Source organism: Marmota flaviventris, chromosome 1, assembly GCF_047511675.1.
Source record: "Marmota flaviventris isolate mMarFla1 chromosome 1, mMarFla1.hap1, whole genome shotgun sequence".
In the NCBI taxonomy this organism is placed as follows: domain Eukaryota; kingdom Metazoa; phylum Chordata; class Mammalia; order Rodentia; family Sciuridae; genus Marmota; species Marmota flaviventris.
This window is the reverse complement of record NC_092498.1, coordinates 55,161,343-55,180,936: the sequence shown is the minus strand read 5'-3', so window position 1 is coordinate 55,180,936 and position 19,594 is coordinate 55,161,343. Positions and strand designations below refer to the sequence as shown.

Below are 19,594 nucleotides of genomic sequence, written 5' to 3'. Positions count from 1 at the left end.
AGTTTTTTGTTTTTTACAAGACAGCATCTTGCTATGTGCCCTGGCTAGCCTCTAACTCCTGGGCTCAATTGATTCTTGTGCCTCAGTTCCTGAGTGCCTGGGACTATGGGTGCTGGGCACTGAACCTGATCCCTTTCCATGTTAACTCCCTTCCCTGCTTGTGAATATACCCACGTTGCTTCTATGCTGAGATGTTATTTATAACTTTCTCTGGCTGGAATGTCTTTTCATTTATTCCACACTAAAAATCCCTTTGTTTTTCAGTATTATGTCAAATTATTGACTCTCCTGTCATAGGCTCTGCCCTCACTCTGCCCTCTCCCTGCCCCACCTTCAGCTAGCTATATAAAGGTATGGGTTAGATTCAGACTCCTGAGGCCAGAGTCCCTAACTAATCCCTTTTATACTGCCCTCAGCCTGGAGTGCTCAGCATTACTGCATGTAGGTGAGCAATGGCTTAATAAAGGGCAAGAGTTTGGAAACCACATGTAGCTGGGTTTCAATCCAGGCCCTGCTGTCCACCACCAGCATGACTTTGGGAACAGCACTTAACCTCTTAGGATGTTTTCCTTCATTTTGAAATTAGGGATGATAATACTTAAGTTGAGATAATGTATATAAAGTATGCAGCATTAATTATGAAATAAAGAAAAATAAATGGAAGTTGTATTCATACAAATAACAACAAGCTGTGGCAATAGCATTGTGAGCACACTATAAAAATGTGTTAAATGAATGTGCAAATAATTAAAGGGTGCCCAATTTACATCTTTTCTACTACTATTGAAGGTCATGTCCTCAGGAGAGGAGGAAAATTATTCACACTGTTGTCCTTTAACACGAAATATCAATCCCATCTTGAATTTTCTTCCTTTTGCTATAGGCATTACTTTTAATCTTTTAAGAAAAATTTGCTTATCTTTTAAACCTATTCTATCCCCTCAGGTTTTGTTTGTTTGTTTGTTGTTGTTAAACCATGGAAGGAGTAATAAGGATCCGTGCATGAGTGACAGGGCCCCCTAATGAAGGAAATCAACATTCTTCTGGACACTCTACTCCAACCCCTGGTTCCGAGCTGTGTTAGCATACTCAATATTATCCTATTTATTTGCAAGTCAGCACCTACATGGCACATACGTAATTAATGTTAAGTCACAGTCTATTTATTTCAGCTCATGCTTGATATATATATATATATATATATATATATATATATATATATATATATATGATGGGAACATTTGTATTTATACACATGGCCTAAATATAAATATCAATGCTCCTTTCCAAAAATGTTTTGCTTATTTTAGTCACCACTATGCAAATGCAAAGAGAGAGAGAGAGTGTGTGTGTGTGTGAGAGAGAGAGAGAGAGACATAGTGATGCTGGGGATCAAACTCGGGATCTCATGCATGCCAGGGGAAAGCCCTACCACTGAGTCACACCCCAGCCCTGGACGCAATACTAAAGTCCATGAAGAATATGGACATAGGATTATTTCATTTTGATTCTCCCATCACGAGCTCTATGTCTAAGCAGGGACAGTGGGAGTCTTTGCTTGTTTCAATTCTAGTCACTAAGAAAGCAAATTCCAAAGCTCTCAAGAGCATCGTTCTTTCTCTCCACCAACAAAATCCAGTTAAGGAAGAGATCCCAGGAGATGACTCAAACTCTGGAACCTGGAACGAGTTCCCCTGCTTTCTTCATCCAAATATCATCTTCAGAATTGACTTTCACAGGCTTAGAGACTTTCACTTTGAATTGCCTTTCCTTCACCATATTCCTATCTATGGCTGGAGCCACACTCTGAGAATCTTATGTCCTTTATTTTCTCATTGTCAGGTATCCACAAAGTCCCCACTCTGTGTCAGGCACTGTGCAAGACACTAGTTCAACAAAGGTCAATGCAACACACACATACCCTATAGGCATTACTTCTCACTGTTTATGTGCCATCATGGAGACTTAAGTAGATGCTCAATAAACACATTTTATTTGATGGGTGCCCTGAAAGAGGTAAAGTAAAGTCTGTTTCATTACAATGTGATCCAGCTCACCTTTATGCTCCAGGCTCTGCTAGAATGGAGCTACAAAGATAAATAACACTGACTCTGCCCTTGAAATTCATATAATCTGCAATTGCATGATATAACACTACTTCAATCTACATCTGTGGGCAAAAGCATTCTCTCCTAGGTCCCTTAACTGTGATCTCAAGAGTGTGTTGTATGTATTTACTGACATGCCATTGAGTGAAGTCTGTGGGGAGAGTCAAGGAGATACTCACCAAAGGCGCGAGTCCTTGGAGTGGTGTGGCTTCCTCTGCCTCATAGAGATAGAAATTCAAAGGGGCAAAGAAGTAGCCTGGGGCAGGTTCATTGCAGCTGCGGCCAGTGATGTGTGGGCGGCATTCACACTGTCCATCCTTGGGTGAGCACCTGAAGGGAAAAACCCATGTGGAGGACTGCGGAGGGGCTGAGGGTGAAGTGCAGATGGGGGGTGCTGAACCAAGGGCCCCCTGAGTCTGAGGGAGCTTGTTGAGAGGTTGTGGGTTCCACCTGCCTCATCTGGAAAAGAGAATTCGGATCCAGGGAACCCAGACAGCTGCTTCTTTCCTCGGCGGCTCCCTGGTTCTGCTCCAAAAACTGGGCAAAGGTGAGCATTAGGACCCCTCTTTACAGGTGGCACAGAGTTGGTGTTTCCAGCAGGTGAATCACACATTTCCCCTGACCCACCCCATCCTCTGGGGCACAGCCAGGCAGAAGATTGTTTCTCTCACCCTTGTTTATCGCTATACCTGGGCTTCGGGAATGTTTCGAGTTCCTTGCTTTTCAACACCCTTTGCTTGTCATGAAATAAAACCCTTTGCCTATGACCGTGAGCTTATCAGAATAGAATGTGCTTTCACGTGGAGGCAGGGAATGTTGCTGCAAAACTTCATTTTACTGACTTACATGTTGGAATAAGCACCTCCAATATCACAGTCACAGGGAGAACATCCAGGGCGTTGATCCCCTAGTCCCCAGTAGCCAACCTATACAGAGAAAGGGCTCAGTTGATTTCAGCTGTGAAGATATTTGCTGCTCTGAAGCGCGACACTGAAATCACTACAACGCAACAGTCACAAGTCCAACAGCCACACAGACTGACTCACTGCACAGGAGCCTTCCTTGCCTGGACAAGGATCTCCACAGACACATCTCTCCCATCTGTAGCACTCAACTAAAGGGGACAGAAGAGTTATTTACGTATGGCTTCAAGTGGAAACACAACAGGAGCCAACAATTCCTCTAACAGCACCAAGTTTTGCTCAGGCAGGGTCATTTAAGGTCTAAGACAGTCTTCTGCCATCTTATTTGCAACTCTTTAACTAAAGCCAGTAGGTTCCCTTACCTTACGACAATCCATGGGGGTTTTACTTATAGTGCACTGAAATATTTTGGGATAGAAAAATCAATCAAACAGATTTTAAGATATTCTATGAAGATCTTAGTTCAGTAGAGACAACCATTTATAAGTCAGTCATCTTGGCATACCGTGAACCCATGTGAGAGTCAACTCTGATGCAAGGCTTTCTCAACATTGCAACATCTTGCCCTTTATGCAATATAAACAGCTGATGAGATATAAACAGCTTTTATTTTTTCTTAAAGCCTGATAACATTTAGTACAAAATTCTCAGAAAAATGCTTGTCCCTCCAATTTCAATTTAGCATGCTCAAATAAAATTTAGATTTTAGTAGCTATGAAACTCTTGTTTGGAATGGTCTTAAGTATTTCTATTATTTTTCTTGTTATCTCAGTAAAAATCGTACACCCAGTTATACTTAAAATTTTGATTTCAAACACCAAACATGGGCACAATGTGTATAAAATGCAGCAAAGGACTTTTAATATTTCGGTTTGGTTTTGGAACCAAAGAAAGAAGAAGTGAAATGAGCTGTTCCATTCAGGATGTGGTTGTGAAAGACTTCTTCCAGCCAGGTGTGCTGTCCCAGTGGCCTCTCAGGTGGTCCAGCCTGAGCCTGAGCTTGCATGATTCATTGCCATGACATCAGACTGAGCGCAAGTTTGGTCTGGGACAACCTGATTTTGTATCTTCAGCAATCCTGTTGCACACCTGTGCACATTGCTTGGTGTTGCTCATACCCAATAGAAATGGCAAGGCTGACCTTTCTCTTCGTGTAAAACTTCTATATTACCTGCCCTGTCTTATGTATGGTTTCTTCTTCTTCTTTTTTTAAATATTTACTTATTTATTTTTTAGGTGAGATGGACACAACACAATGCCTTTTATTTTTATGTGGTGCTGAGGATCAAACCCAGGTCCCACCCATGCTAGGCGAGTGCTCTACGGCTGAGCCACAATCCCAGCCCCACGTACAGTTTCTTCTTCATATTTTCTTCCTTGCTTCTTTCCCCACTTCCACTGCCCCAGCCTACTATATTTTCAGTAAAATGACTTAAAATATTAGCACAAAACTCTTTCCTCATGGGCATCTGTTTCTTATTTATCAGTGACATTTCTTTAGACACATGAAGGTCACTGTTCTTTTATTAGGTTAAGTTTTTGTTTTACTCTTTCTAAAATGTCAGGGTGGGCTGCCAAGATTAGAGAACAAGGAAAAGAATGGGGTTGGAACTCCTCAGTTGCATGACACATTTCTTATGGAGTGAAACCAATCTTATCTTACTAACTTTAGAACATACATGTTCATATATTTAGTGCTGTCTGTGAAATACCCAAGGGTTTATTTCCCATAGCAATCTAAAATATATTTAAGCTCAAGATTGTTTTTTGTTGTTCTTTTAAGAGCTCATCTGAAATCTTTTTAGGCAGACAGTGGTAAGGGTGGTATGGGGATTATATGTATAAGCTAAAAGAAAGGCCATATGGTCTGGTTGGCCAAAAGGCATAGTGTTCTACTCTACTGCTGGGCACTCTCAGGAAAACAATGGATATATTATTGGCCTCTCCGTCTGGATCCATCAGTCCAATCCAGTGGTATGCTGGTAAATGTTTAAAAGCTTTCTATAAGGTCTGGCGCTAAGGGAGGCTGATGTATAGTGTCTACCAATTTCTGTAGTGTAAATACTCATACCCCGGGAGTATTAAACTAGAGTAGAACAAAGAAAGCAATTAACAAGACCAAGTTTCTTCTAGGCAATGACAGTATAAATCTGCATAACTATGTAAACGAAAATTATAGGTAAATACATACAGTGCACTGTTCGCAGTGTGGTCCGGTGACGTAGGCCTGGCATAAGCATTGACCTGTATCTACATCACAAGTCTCAAATGGCAGACTCCCAAGGGGGTTGCAGTTGCAGGCTGAAAGCACAACATATATAATCATTCTCATTCTTAAATGTCTTTAATAGTCACAATGAGTAAGATGCATGGTCACAAAAACACAATGCAGCCTGCCCTGTCAGATTCATTGTCTGCCTGGCTGTATGATTATTGTACTGCATACAACCCCACACAGGAAATCCTGTTCTAGACACTTCCAGAGTTTTTAAGTAGTCCTATCGGATGGTAATCAGGAGGAGACAAGGCAGTGGAGGAGGAGGTGAAACCAATCTTATCTTACTAACTTTAGAACATACATGTTCATATATTTAGTGCTGTCTGTGAAATACCCAAGCTGGAGTCCTGGCACAGTTTTCCTGAGTGATGCTGGCCAGGCTGGCAACACAGGGCAGGAATTTCCAAGTGTTGTGGTTCTCATTGACAGCTCCTTCTCTGCAGATGCACCTCTCATTTCCCTCTCTCTTTCTTTTTTACTGCTTTGTAATGTTTTTATAATCCTCCTTCTCTGTCTCTTTCATCCACAGAAATTTCTGAGTCCTGCTTATGTTGTTTTGTTTTATGATAATGAGGATTGAACTCGGGGCACTCTCCCACTACCTACATCCCCAGCTTTATTTATCTCTCTAAGTTGCTGAGGCTGGCCTTGAACTTGCAATCCTCTTGTCTCAGCCTCCTGAGTCACTGGGATTACAAGTGTGTGCCATCACACCCAGCTTCATGCTTATGTTGTAAAGGCTAAGAAATTATGCTACCAACAAAAGGTATACTCTTCCCCTACAGGAAAAACCAGTGTTTGAGGAAGCAACTCAGAAGTCCACCAACTGATGAATGGCTAAATCAAATGTGGTCCATCCATACAACGGAATATTATTCAGCAAAAAAAAGAAAACTGATACATACCACAACATGGATGAATCTTGAAAACATTATGCTAAGTGAAAAAAGCCAGTTACAAAAGACCTACATGACTCCTTTTGTATGAAATAACCACAACCAGCAAATCTATAGTGAGAGAATATAGATAAGTGCTTCCCTTGTGCTGGGGTCATGGACGGTAGAGTGAAGTAGGAATTTATGGCTTTTTTTTTTTTTTTTTGGTAAAATTCATATAACAAAATATACCATCTTAACATTTTTCAGTTTTGTCAAGTCTATTCATATTGTTGTGAAACCAATCTCTTTTGATCTTGTAAAGTGGAATTCTATACCCATTAAGCAATGACTTCCCATTCCTCTTCCTCCACACCCCTGGCAATCATCATTCTACTTCCTGTCTCTATGAATTCAAATACTCCAGGTGCCTCATATGTGTTATTATACTATTTTTGTCTTTTTGCAACTGGTGCATTTCACTTAGCACAATATCCTTAAGATTCATGGTGTTGCAGCATGTGTCAGAATTTCCTTCCTTTAGGCTGAATAATATTCCTTTGTGTGTACATATTACATTTTGCTTACCCACCCATCCATTAATGGACATTTAGGTTACTTTCATCTTCTGCCTATTGTGAATGGTGCTGCTGTGGACATGGGTGAACAAATATCTCTTCAAGTTCTGTTTTCCAGTCTTTTGGGTATACACCCAGAAAAGGAATGTCTTCTTGTGGTGATGAAAGTGCCCTAAAATCTATGTGCTGATGTCTTTGAATGTACTAAAAACCAGTGAATTGTGCTCTTTAAAGAAAAAATATTATATATGCAAATTATGTTTCCAAAGCTGTTTTACACACACACACACACACACACACACACACACACCCAAACCAACATACCACAAGTTCTCAGAGGACATCATATTAATCACTAAAGCAGGGAGAGGCCCGGGATGCTGAAAGGTATGATGGAAAATTGGCTTGACTGTAGAATTCATTATCATGGCATTTAATTTTGCCATGAAGCCTGAGAAGAGCATTTTATGACAGAAAGATTCAGCCTGCTGTTCTCTAAACATGCAAATAATCCACAGTTCCTTACATGGGCGAAATACGGAGCAGGATGCTGTGACCAAATGGAAATTATTTACTCAGACTTCCCAGAGGAATCAACAGCTCTACGAGACCCTAAGCAGCTCTCAACTTCTGTGCTCCTAGAGTCAAGAGCCTGAGCATTTGGCCCCAGACAACTGCTGAGGTTCTTTATATTTCTCCTCAACCCCTTCCTTGCTTCTTTAATTTCCCCGCTCGCTGTCAGAGAATTTATGAGTCAATATATGGAGGGGAGTGAGAAGAAAAGAAAAAAGGAATTTAAAAAATAAAAAGAAACCACCGCTTGAAAATTCCCTAAGAAGTCACGAATAAATTTATATAGATAGTCCTAGTGGAGGCCATTTTTCTTGGGGTTTTGCAGTTTGGCATTAAATTTCTTGGCCTTTCCCATTTGTTCCAGGAAAATACGAGCGCCCCCTGCTGGTACTTAATAAAAAACTCAGTAAACCACAGAGAAATATCCACTAACTTCCTAATATTTGTGGGAGGTATTGTATCATTTTTAAAGACTCAGAAGCCAACAGGACTGTTAGGTATTTGCAGTAAATGAATTTTGGGCTGACAGTGACAACATCAAGATTAAAATGCACTCAGGCTGGTGGCCCAGCCCAGACTTACGCTGACAGCCCAGGGGGTCAGAGGCACTTAGTCCATAGTGATTGGGTTTGCACCGGTCGCAGTTGACTCCTTCCACATTCTCCTTACACAGGCACTGGCCGGCCACAGTCCCCATGGCAGCATCAAGGTGGCTCACACAAATGCCACCAGATATGGTTCCATCAGGATCACATTCACAAGCTGGGGATATAGAAATCCATTGTCTTAATTAGTTAATTGCAAATTGTAGGAAACCTGAAATATAAGCAAGCATAGCATTTTACCCATGCTGGAACTATTTTATTTTGTTTAAATGACTATGTTTACTTAATTAAACAAACGGGCAGATTGGCTGTTCAGAAATATCTCCCAGATTTTTGTCCATAAAACATATCAAGTAATTTCATGCATATATTTTTAAAAGATTTTAAATGATTCTAAAGTTGGAGAACAAGAGGATGAGTGCTATTTTGAAAACTGGATGTTAAGAGTGGAGTAATTCTTCCTGGGTTGATGAAAATGTTTTGGAACTAGGTAGATTGGTGGTTGTACATTATGCTAGTGAGTTTTTATTTTAAAATGGTTAATTTTATGTTATGTGAATTTTCAACTCAATAAACAGATTAAAGAAAGACTAAAAATGAAAATAAGGTCAAGACACAAGTTTAAAGTAGGATGCTGTGATGCTATATATCTCATTCCAAGGACATGAGAAAAAAGAGGAGATCACATAAAATGTCTGCCAAATCTCTGAAACGGTTAAGTTTGTTCTTCTCCATCATAAAAAAAACTATGTTGCAAGGAAAGTGCTGTCATTCTTTGTAGTTTTTCTTGAAACACCTACAGGAAAGAAAGGGAGGGAACAGGGGGAATAGTAAGCTGTAGTCATGTCCCTGATTTCATTTTGGAAATCTGTTGATGAAGCCAATCTTGGATGAGGAGATTCTGGAAAACGGGGCAAACAGAAGCTATACAACACAAGCAGCATTTTTAAAATTTGATTTTTATTTTTGGCACTTGTTGATTGGTTCTGGGGACACTAAATTACATCCCCAGTCCCCTGCCCTGGCTGTTTTTGTTTGTTTGTTTTTAAGACAGAGTTTTGCTAAGTTGCTGAGGTTGGCCTGGAACTTGCCATCCTCGTGCTTTAGCCTCCCAAGTTGCTGGGATCACAGGCGTGCACCACTATGCCTGGCACCACCATTACTAACACTACTTCTTCTTCTTCTTCTTCTTCTTCTTATTATTATTATTATTATTTTAAACAGAAATTTGAATAATTCAAGGAAGGAGTGTCATGAAAAGGGATGCTGATAGTATGAATAATTCCAGGGGACAGAATAAGGACTAGAGGGGAGAGGTTACAAAATGTAGACTTTGAAGATAAGGAAGAGCTCTCTAATAGTTAGGGCTACCTAATCTACCCCAGAGAGCAGTGATATCTCATTATTGGAGGTGTCCAGATATGTGCTGAAGTAGCACCAGTGGCCTTGGTTTAGAGGATGAATGTATTGGTAGGTAATCGTTCATACTGTTGTCTCTTGTTGCTTTGTGTCTGCTTGTTTCCAAGGAATTCTACTTTTAAAGAATGCAATAAATGTAAAAAATGAACATCTTATTTTAAAGAAAAACCTCACTCACTTTTATATATGTTTGCTTTGGACTGTCAAAAAGAAAGCCCTCAGGTGTAAAGACTGAGTTCAATGGGAAAAAATCCAGTCAAACCAGTTGTTTTCTGTCATTGAAGCAAACTCGGAGATGTCTGACAGATTCTTTCAAGTTTTGATTGTTTGTTATAGGATTGTGACTGGTGATAAAATCTTACTGTGGAAAAACAAAATTGGGATCTGTTTAATTTGGAGACAAAAGTGTCACAATTTTCTTTTAATTAAAGCCAGTTGCTTCCAAAAAGGAAGGACTAGAAGGACCATTTTAGAAGTGGTCAAAAGGACAAAAACTCAACTTCTTTTGGGAAATACTCGGAAGAGTCAGCACTGAGTTCTAGAGTGTAATTTAATTATGCACGAAAGTACCTTTAGGGGCAGGGTGAGTGGACAGTGACTTAACTTTGAAATAATCCATGTCCCAGCCTTCAGAAGTCCAATAAAACCTAGTCATGTCAGAATTTGATTCTCGCAAACTTTTATTACCTTACCTTTCATTACCAAGTCTCTGATTTTTCTTTGTTTCCTCAGAGTAACAGGTTTAAGTTTATTGAAGAGATAGACATGGAAAAGGGACACTCTAAAGGGAGAAAATGGGTCCTCTCAGAGAGGAGAGAGACAGTGTGCCTTTCCTGCACTTTACTTTATTGGGGATCCCAGAGAAGTTTCCACAGAGTCCCACCCACTTTACCACTTGACTTTGAATTGACATCAGACTGGATGACATCAGACTGTCAGGTCCCCACTGCCATGGTAACTCTAGGTCACCTTGGCCTGGATGGATGACTGGTTCTTAATGGATTCTTTTTTAAAAAATTTATTAAATTATTTATTTATTCTAATTTGTCATACATGATGGCAGAATGCAGTTCATTTCATATTACACAATAGAGCACAATTGTATATTGCATTTAACTGTCTTAGTACTAGAAGATTTAAAATTAATCAACTCTTATGCCTGGAATCTACTTATGTAAATATTTAGGTTCAAGCAAGGACAATTTAGAGAAAATCTGTAAGAGAGTGCTAATCAATCTTCTCAGTCCACATCATCTGTGTACATACAATAAGCACATGTTTGGATGAACTGGGAGAAACTGGGGACAAACATGAAGGAAGTTTGTTACAAGCTCCTCATCTGCCTTCTCTGGAAAAACTCCTTGTTTACAAAGAATGACTTAATTCATATTGGGGTACTAGTTTTTGTTACTTGCCCCCTCCTTACACAAAGGAACCACCAAGTTAATACTAAGTAGTTCTTAAGGAATAAGACTTTTATTAATGTGTTTAAAATATTTGGTTTACTATTTCCAAATATCTTTCTAGATTACTATAATATCTGTTTTGAAACACTGTTATTTTCCTGATTCTACCCAGAAGAGCAATTCCATCTTTCTTTTTTTTTTTTTTTTGTACAAAGGATTGAACCCAGAGGTGCTTTATCACTGATCTACATCCCCCAGTTCTTTTTATTTTTTATTTTGAGGCAGAGTCTGGCTAAGTTGCTGAAGCTGGCTTTGAATTTGCGATTTTTCTGCCTCAGCCTTCTGAGCTGCTGGGATTACAAGTGTGCACCATCAGATCTAGCTTCTTCTTTTCTAAATATATAATTTCTAAAACCTTAATAAAAGTTGTGAATGGTGTGTGGGGGTATGTGCATGTGTGTGTGTGAGTGGTGTGTGTGTGTGTGTGTGTGTGTGTGTGTGTAGCAGGGGAGAGAGATATATCAAAGATTCTGGACATTTACGAACATGCTCTAAAAACATTTTCTTGGAATTTTGAACATGTCATGTAAGTTTTGAACTTACATGTCATGTCAATTTTGAACAGGTCATGTAAGTTAAATTTTGTATTAGTGCCTACTGAGTAATCTAAACAAAACCCCTTTATTGATACTTTTTTATATTGTGATATATTTGGTCATTTCTAGTTTGAAATCTAGGACATTGACTGTAGTTAGGTGGCTACCGAATTACTTTTATTTAAGAATTCATTTTATTATGATTATTTTAAGTTTGAAGCAACCTTCCTTGCTTTTACTTTACATTGATGATACAGTCTAAGAAGCATGTTTTCTGGGTTCAAGGAAAGGCAGTTCTCCATGGGTCTTGGACATCCTGAAGGTTTCTGCTAATACGCTAACAATGCAAGGCCCTGCTTCCTCTTTACCCAGGAATTTCTTAGGGTTGTGTTTGCAGCAAGGAATTTGAAAGATAAGGTAACATCTGCCTCTGGTCAAAGAGCAAGCTTGTTTTCACTTGTTATAAAAGCAACAAATCCTCCAAGTTCAATATTCCTTGTCTGTGGCATAAGCTCACTAAGTGTGTGCAGTATCCATTTGGTATCCTTGGGACTTGGGTCTTGGGTACATGGGAACCCAAGCCAACACAATGATTTTTTTTTTTTTGGTAGTAGTAGTTGGACAGAATGCCTTTATTTTATTTGTTACATTTTTATGTGGTGCTAAAGATCAAACCCAGTGCCTCACACATGTGAGGCAAGTGCTCAGCCACTGAGCTTATTGCTTGCTTGGCATGAATAATAAAGTTTTTTTTTCCTTTGGCCCAAGACTGTCATGTCTTCCACCAGCAAACATGGAGGGGGGGAGGTGGGAAGCAGACTAACTTCTTAGTTTATAAATAAGATCTCAGACCCAGTTACTCACACAGGGTATGGTTAAGTCAGTTTGGAGTATTTATCTGGGCTATAACATACAGTAATGATGGGACTACAGTGAGGCAAGCAAAGTGCCTAGGGTATAAAATTTAAGAAGACAAGTATGCACTTACATGACCCTGACAGTGAATGCTACATACATTTGGGAAATAGTGCTTTGCTTACCTCATTTTAATTTCAGTCCTGCAGAGAAATACAAATTAAAACCACGTTGAGTTAACACTTCATTTACTAAATAAAAGTGTGACAAAACCAAGATTAACAAAATTTGAGTGCTGGCAAGGATATAGAGCCACAGGAGGTTTTTACACTATTGGTGTGAGTGGCAATTGGCACAGGACGATTCTGTATTATCTAATCAATTTGAAGAGGTGCATACCCCATGGGCCAGAAATCCCACTCTCAGTTGTGTTGCTTAGGGATAGTCCTTGCATGTGTATATTAAGTCACAAATACAGAAATGCTTATTGTAGAATCAGAAGGAAAATGGGACAAATACACTTTGTCATAGGATGTAATTCAATACAGAAATTAAAATGAAAGAAGGGCTACTTGATATGGACATATCTTAAAAGTATAATGTTGAATGAAATATTCAAGTTTCTGAAGGTTATTTATGGCATAATATTATTATCTAAAATCATTGTTATCAAAAATTTGAAAATGTGCCAACCTACGTTGTTTGTGGATAAAAACACACATGAAAGCATAAAACAAGAATGATAATGATAAATACTTAGTATATGAGACAGCTTACTCCTAGGAAGGAGGGTGAAGGAATGGGGTGCACCTGGGACCTGGATGGTGCCTGTTATGTTTTATTAAAGAAAGTCCTGGTGGCAATAAGATGAGTTTAGGTTTTAATAAAGTTGGTGGTGGGTATATTATTGTCTATTAGTTTGTATGTGCTTGAATTATTTCTCATAAAATAGTTGAGATGAAAGATAAGAGATTTTAAAAGTTTCCCTCCTGTTCTTCTTTTTTTAAATTATTTTATGAAGCAAGGCAATACCTTACCTTATTCATCTAAACAGCAAAATTGAATTGTCTCAAGCCAGTCAAATGTTTTAGGCAAGTCACCTCTTTAGCTACTTCCCTAAGTGAAGCTAATTCCATGATTCTCAAGACACCTGAAGGGATCTTGGGAAGCCATCTGCCCCTCCTGGTTGAATTCAGAATTGTTTCCTGATTCCCTGATAGAATCAGGTCCTGCTTCAAGACCTTCAAGACCCACCTGGATTAGTTGGCTCAACTTGTTTGGAGAAAGAAAAGCTCTTAAAGCTGAAGCGCTTATGCACGCCTCGCCCCCGCCTTCCCAAATAGGGTTGTTTGGAGACCCATTAAGCAGAGTGGGGACTGGCAGCCCCAGTGAAGCCAAATCAGAACTTCCTTGGATGAGTGGAAAGGGTGGGGCAGGGTTGGGGTTGGGGACTCACGCAGGCATGCATCAGGATCTGAGATGGCCTTGAGGGGGTCCTTGTAGAACAGGGGTCTGCAGCGGTCGCAGTGCTGGCCCTCCGTGTGGTGCTGGCAGTCCTCGCACACGCCCCCGCTGAGGCCGCCACTCGCCAGGTACGTGGCCAGATCGAAATGACAGCGGTCAGAGTGGCCATTACAGCTACATGCTGAGAAAGGAGGAGATTGCCTTAGTGCCTGAGAGATTCGCCAACATCTCAGGAGGAACCAAGCCCTGTTCCACACTCCGGTCCTGCACCTCTCTTCCTGGCCACAGCCACTCGCACCTCTTTCTAGACGCAGCAAAGGTACAAAGGGCCCAAACCGCTGCTTTCCAAGGATCCCTCACCCCTCTGTTTCTGCTCCGGTACTTTCTATAAAATGTGTTCCTTCAATGTTTAATATGTAGTTTTTTTAAAAATGATGCAAACAAAATAAATCATTTAAGCGACCTAGAAGCCACAGAGTGCAATATGTGTAGTTTCATAGAGCGCTTTTACCTACTTATGCTCTGTAAATTTGAATTTTTCACCTGAAGCGTTCTATATATACTCGGATTCTCAAATAAGATGGAGCTGAGCCCTGTTCAGATTATGCCCCTCTGTAGGGACAGAAAAGCTGCAGGAAAGGTTGCAGGTCATATGAAATCTCATCTGGGGCTCAGCCAGAGAATTAGAGGGCCAGCCAGTCTGTTTAGAGGAATTTGTTTGTCTTCATGGTAATATCTCTTGGGTTTTTCTCTATAAACAGCCTAAATTTGGCCCATGTTTGGTTGTGTACTGTGACTGTGGCGGAAAGGGCTTCTTTACTAGAGGTCTTCTAAGGGACTTCCTTTCTCTTCCTCAAGTCCTATTTTTCTAAATATGGGAAAAGAAAATAAATAACAAGATTGTTTAGAAGTTCATCAAAATTCAGAAGTAGCAAACATGTTGCCAGCAACAAAAACAACATCTTATCAACCTGAATATTTTATTGGCGGGTTTCTGTTCATGACTAAAAGGCTCGGGGGTCACTCCAGTTGAACTGGGCTAATCAGGGAGCTGCAAAATAACCACACAAGAGACACAAATACCTTTTTCTTTGGGGTCGCTGGGACAGCTCTTCTGACCTTAAGGGTCTACAGGAAGAGAGAGGGAGAGAGAGAGAGAGCGCACGAGCGAGCACAGGCTGACCCCTTTTATTGAGGAGAAGCTATTCAAATGAGGCAAGGGGTCAGGTTTCAGGGGGCTGAGTCTATCTTCATGATGTCCACTGTTGGCAGGTTGAGTGACTTCTAGGTAGGCCACACCCAAGAGCACAGTAAGAGAAGGATACACACACAAGGCACTTCCATGGAACATTCTATCTTAAACAGGGCAAGGGGTTACATTACAAAGGAACAGGTGAGCATAGCTCCACCCATGGGGCTGTAGGAAGACATGCCCGGGCACGAAGACAGTCACTTGAACCCTAGAAGAGGGGGCAGTCTAGCAGCATGGGTGCCTGACACCACATCGCCCAGCAGGGGAGTTAACTCAGTCATGTGCGAGGTTGGTCTCCCACATTTTATTAATAATAATTTATATTATATTTTATATAGTAGCCTGTCAATTTCAATTCTGGATCTCCTTTCTCCCATCATCCTATATGTGGCTTAAGGTCCTGTTTAGGGACCGCATGATCATTCAGGAAGATGGTCGAGCTCTCTGTGCATTGCCTTTAGTTATTTTAACATCACAAGACTCTGCCTAGCCTCTGAAAATGTGCCACACAAAACACATATAATTTTATCAAAAAAATTATTGTAGTAACAGTTGCAGAATTTGGTGGTTCTTCTATGTGACATAACTGGAGGGATTAAGATGTCACACAATTAGAGCTGGGAGCCACAGCCTCATCACCTCTGCAACCTGCAGCCCCAGTGAATGAACTATGTATTCTCCAAAACTGGGAATACAGAATACATTCAATCCATATGAGGATTTTTTTCACCTACATCTGCATGCATTGTCCTGAGAGCCTATGGCTGGTCTCCATGGAGCATCCTGGAAGAAGTCCTTGCACCTCTCACAGTTGGGGCCATCTGTGTTGTGCTGACAGACGCACCGACCATGAACCTGCATGTGCAATAAACAGTGTTAAAATATGCCTTTTCTCTGAAAAGCCCTGGGGTTCTTTAAGTGAAAAATGAAAGATCTGGCCATGGGCCCTCTCTGACTCTTCTTTTTCCACGTGTTAGTGACAATAACAACCTCAATTATCTTCAATTGCCTGCTTAACTAGCTTTTAAACTTTAAAAATTTTCAAAAGTTCAGTGAACATTTAAATACATTTTCCCCCTGAATTCTATTTCAGCGCCAAACATTACAACCTCAGTAAAATGAGAGACAGAATGGACATGGGAGTGTTGAGGGAGGGGTGTTTATTGGGTGTTTAGAACCATAAGGGGAAATAGGGAGTTAAAAAGGGAAACTGTAAGACATGTGATTCTCTTGGTTTTTCTCTAAATGACCAACGTTCAGAGTGTTGCTCTATTTTGGTGAAAAATAGAAGTTGTTGGGTGGGAAGATACAATGGCCTAGACAGTAAGCCTGAGATTTATGCCTAGTAAATGGTCTAAATTTATTTAGTAGGCACACCCCTGGGACTTTGCACAGAAACACAGTTAGTGGGCTGGGGATATGGCTCAGTGGTAGCATGCTTGCCTGGCACATGCAAGGTACTGGGTTCATTCTTCAGCATCACAACAAAATGAAACAAAAACAGTTCTATTGGGGTTGGGGTTGTGGCTCAGTGGTAGAGCGCTCACCTAGCATGCGTGAGGCACTGGGTTTGATCCTCAGCACCACATATAAATAAATAAAATAAAGGTATAAAAATAAACAAACAAACAAAAAAACAGTTCTATTACACCAACCTTTAAGACTAGTTCCAAGAATGAGGGCAATCTTCAGTATTAAGGTATTGTTATTCAGAGTAAAAGAATATTACTTGGATTGAACATTTTTATAACATCAGATATTTTCTTAAACAGTTTAGCTTTGAGTACAATATCTCACATCAACAGACCTTCAATAAATTTTTGCAAGAGAATGAATGTGAAATTCTGGTTTAGCCCTATTGAATCTCCATTTCCTGAAAAATAACAAAAGGAGGTCAAGATTGGCTATCTTGAAATCATAAATTATAAAATCTGCTCATTAGTAGAATGAAATTCATAGGTGGCATAATTCACAAGAAACTCTGGCTAGAAGAAAGGCCCCCAGATGGCCTGTTGGACAAGGTCGAATGACAGTTTCCTGCTCCAACAGAAAACTGGCAGTAGGATTTGTTGATCTCCATGTAGAGGTCTGGAGTGCATTCAGCATCAGGACAGCAAGGGACAGGAAGAAGAGCCAACTTTTCTTTGGATTAATGACTCACCATTCCTGGGGAGCTGAAAGTGTCGCCCCGCTCGTTCTGTGAAGGACCACATTCACTGGCATGGCCATTGCAAAAACAGCTTCCCCGAAGAACCATTTCATACAGAGCATAGTAGTATTTATCAAGGGAATCATTTTGCTTCCTTCCCAGAAAAGTATCCCCAAGTGTATGGAGTTTGGTAAAGTTTATCCTCAGGTTTGTTAATGTTACAAGATCTAGAGAGTGAAAATGAAACAATATATAAATATGCATTTAAGTTGCATTGGTTCAAGGTGCCCGCCTTGACTAACATTCCCTTAGCATGCTATGGAGATGCTGTTACAAGAAATAGTCCTGGCACAAAATTTAAAGAGAAGCAGGAAACATACAAAACAATTCATACCCTGGATGTAGGGGCTGTAAGGGTTTTCTATTTCAAAGCTGGGATCCAAAACTTTTAAAACAACCTGTAAAAACAAATGTAGATAAATGTATAGCATGCAACCCCAAAACCTAATTGTCTAATTTTCTTCGAAAGAGTTTTTGATCTTGCAAGTAGACTGAGCTGATGTAGGATATAAATTATCACTTGGGTTAGAATATAAATAAAAGTACCAAGAACAAATATGAATGCCAGGGGTGAACCAGTCCTTCCTGGCTCTTCATCACAGGTATCCCTACAGACAGAAGGAATGATGCTATTGGTGAAGAGGGGTCCAAGCTGGGTTGGGGTGGAGTGGTAGACAATTCAGCAAGCCACCATCAATTTGGGCTGGCAAAGAGTTCTGAAACTATCACCTGCCACCAATTCTTTCTTACCTCCCTGATGAAATAGTACCTCCAACCCCACTCCCACCCTGACCCCCTGCCAGTCACCAGCTTTGCTTAGAGGGATGTTCCTGGGATTCCACTGGGTGGTGGTTTGAAGAGCATGGGAATGGGATGGTGAACCCAGAGATGCTGCTGGCCTGTGACTCCTTTGCAAGGGTTAGAAACAGGTGACCAGGGCCATAGGGCCCAGTTTAGATTTTAGCCCTGTTTACCCTTTAGCTGGGCATTCTTATGAAGGATTATTTCTAATGTATTTATAATTTCTTATTCAGGAATCATTTCAATCTAGACACTTTCATGTTTAAAAAACAAACAGCTCAAGTTATATTTCAGTAAGTAATATAAATTTCAGTATATAATATAAATTTCTTCTAAAATTTGAGTCAATCACATTTTTGAAAGTTTTGAAAAGGAAGGAAATTTTACCTCGCCACCAGTTGAGGGTTCAATATCTGAATATTTGGAGTCACAAACAAGGTCTCCCACTCCCTGGGCCTGGCCAGATGTGACATCAGGAAAGGAGGCAGCACAGTCTTTTGCAAAATATCTGAGCACTTTCCAGGAGTGTCCGTAGTCTGTGGATCGTTCCACTAACATTGCAGCAGGCCGAAAAGTCTATGAAAATAAGTAAAAGTTGTAATTGTCACAGAGGCAGATTTTATTACCTACTTCACATTGAACATTCTTTTTTTTTTTTGGGTGGGGGGGTACCAGGGATTGAACTCAGGAGCACATCCCCGGCCCTTTTTTTGTATTTTATTTAGAGACAGGGTCTCACTGAGTTGCTTAGTGCCTCCCTGTTGCTGAAGGCTGGCAATCCTCCTGCCTCCGCCTCCCAAGCCACTGGGATTGCAGGTGTGTGCCACTGCTCCCAGCCATTCTTATTTTGTAATTCCATTTTTTCCCAACTTTATATGTATCTTTTAAATCTACTATATAGTAAACCCACCTAGATCTCATTCCAGTAAGTAGGGAAGAATTTGTGAATAAATACTTTGTCCTCAGAATCTAATTGCATTTTGAAAATATTTATGACTATGTGAACTAGTAATTGAAGGAAGATGGCATATAAGTTGAAAAGCTAATTCCATTAATATTTAACAGCAATTCACTTTGATTCCCTTAACCTAGAATATTTTTCCTCAGGCAAACTCTTTTACATCCTTCAAAACTCATCTGTGAAGTTGATTCTGATTCCCCAGAGCAGATTTAGCCTCTTCAGCTAAGTCTCCTTGCATTCTAATCATGCCTCTATTTCTGTACTTTGTATTACAACTTCCTATTTATATGCTTGTATTCATCAATAGATGGTAAGTTCTCTGGGGGCAAAGACCAATAATCATTTTTGTTTGTTTTTTATTTTACACTCATTCTTTATTATCAAAACTAGTACCAGGCCTGAAATCAAAGTTAAAATTTTGATGAGTGATTATGAAAGACTCTAGCACAATGATTTGCTCTGGCATCTGACCATCCTTAGTAAAGAGTCTAATTTTTCTTCTTCTGTTGATCACAATCTTTCCATCTTTCCCCAAATAATCCTCAGTTCCTGTCCTTTTCTCCTATGAATTATCTTTCTAATTCTTATGGTTCTTATCACCTATTACCTGAAGTTTGTCTTCTAAGATTTTAGAAAAAAAATTTAACCATTTACTCATTAATTAATAAACAATTTTTAAAATTTTTACTGA

The 19,594-nt window shown here is 40.0% G+C and overlaps 1 protein-coding gene across 1 annotated transcript in view; it reads right to left on the bottom strand.

Moving 5' to 3' along the window:
• Lamb4 (laminin subunit beta 4) overlaps nucleotides 1-19,594 on the bottom strand; it is a 95,623-nt gene that overhangs the window by 62,588 nt on the left and 13,441 nt on the right. Inside the window, exons 5-13 of the mRNA XM_027926516.2 lie at nucleotides 18,330-18,518; nucleotides 17,476-17,539; nucleotides 17,094-17,308; nucleotides 15,667-15,787; nucleotides 13,673-13,861; nucleotides 7,918-8,097; nucleotides 5,223-5,332; nucleotides 2,955-3,034; nucleotides 2,288-2,438 (exon numbers count right to left, since the gene is read on the bottom strand). Coding sequence (XP_027782317.2) covers nucleotides 2,288-2,438; nucleotides 2,955-3,034; nucleotides 5,223-5,332; nucleotides 7,918-8,097; nucleotides 13,673-13,861; nucleotides 15,667-15,787; nucleotides 17,094-17,308; nucleotides 17,476-17,539; nucleotides 18,330-18,518 — 1,299 coding nt within the window. The remainder of the gene's footprint in view (nucleotides 1-2,287; nucleotides 2,439-2,954; nucleotides 3,035-5,222; nucleotides 5,333-7,917; nucleotides 8,098-13,672; nucleotides 13,862-15,666; nucleotides 15,788-17,093; nucleotides 17,309-17,475; nucleotides 17,540-18,329; nucleotides 18,519-19,594) is intronic.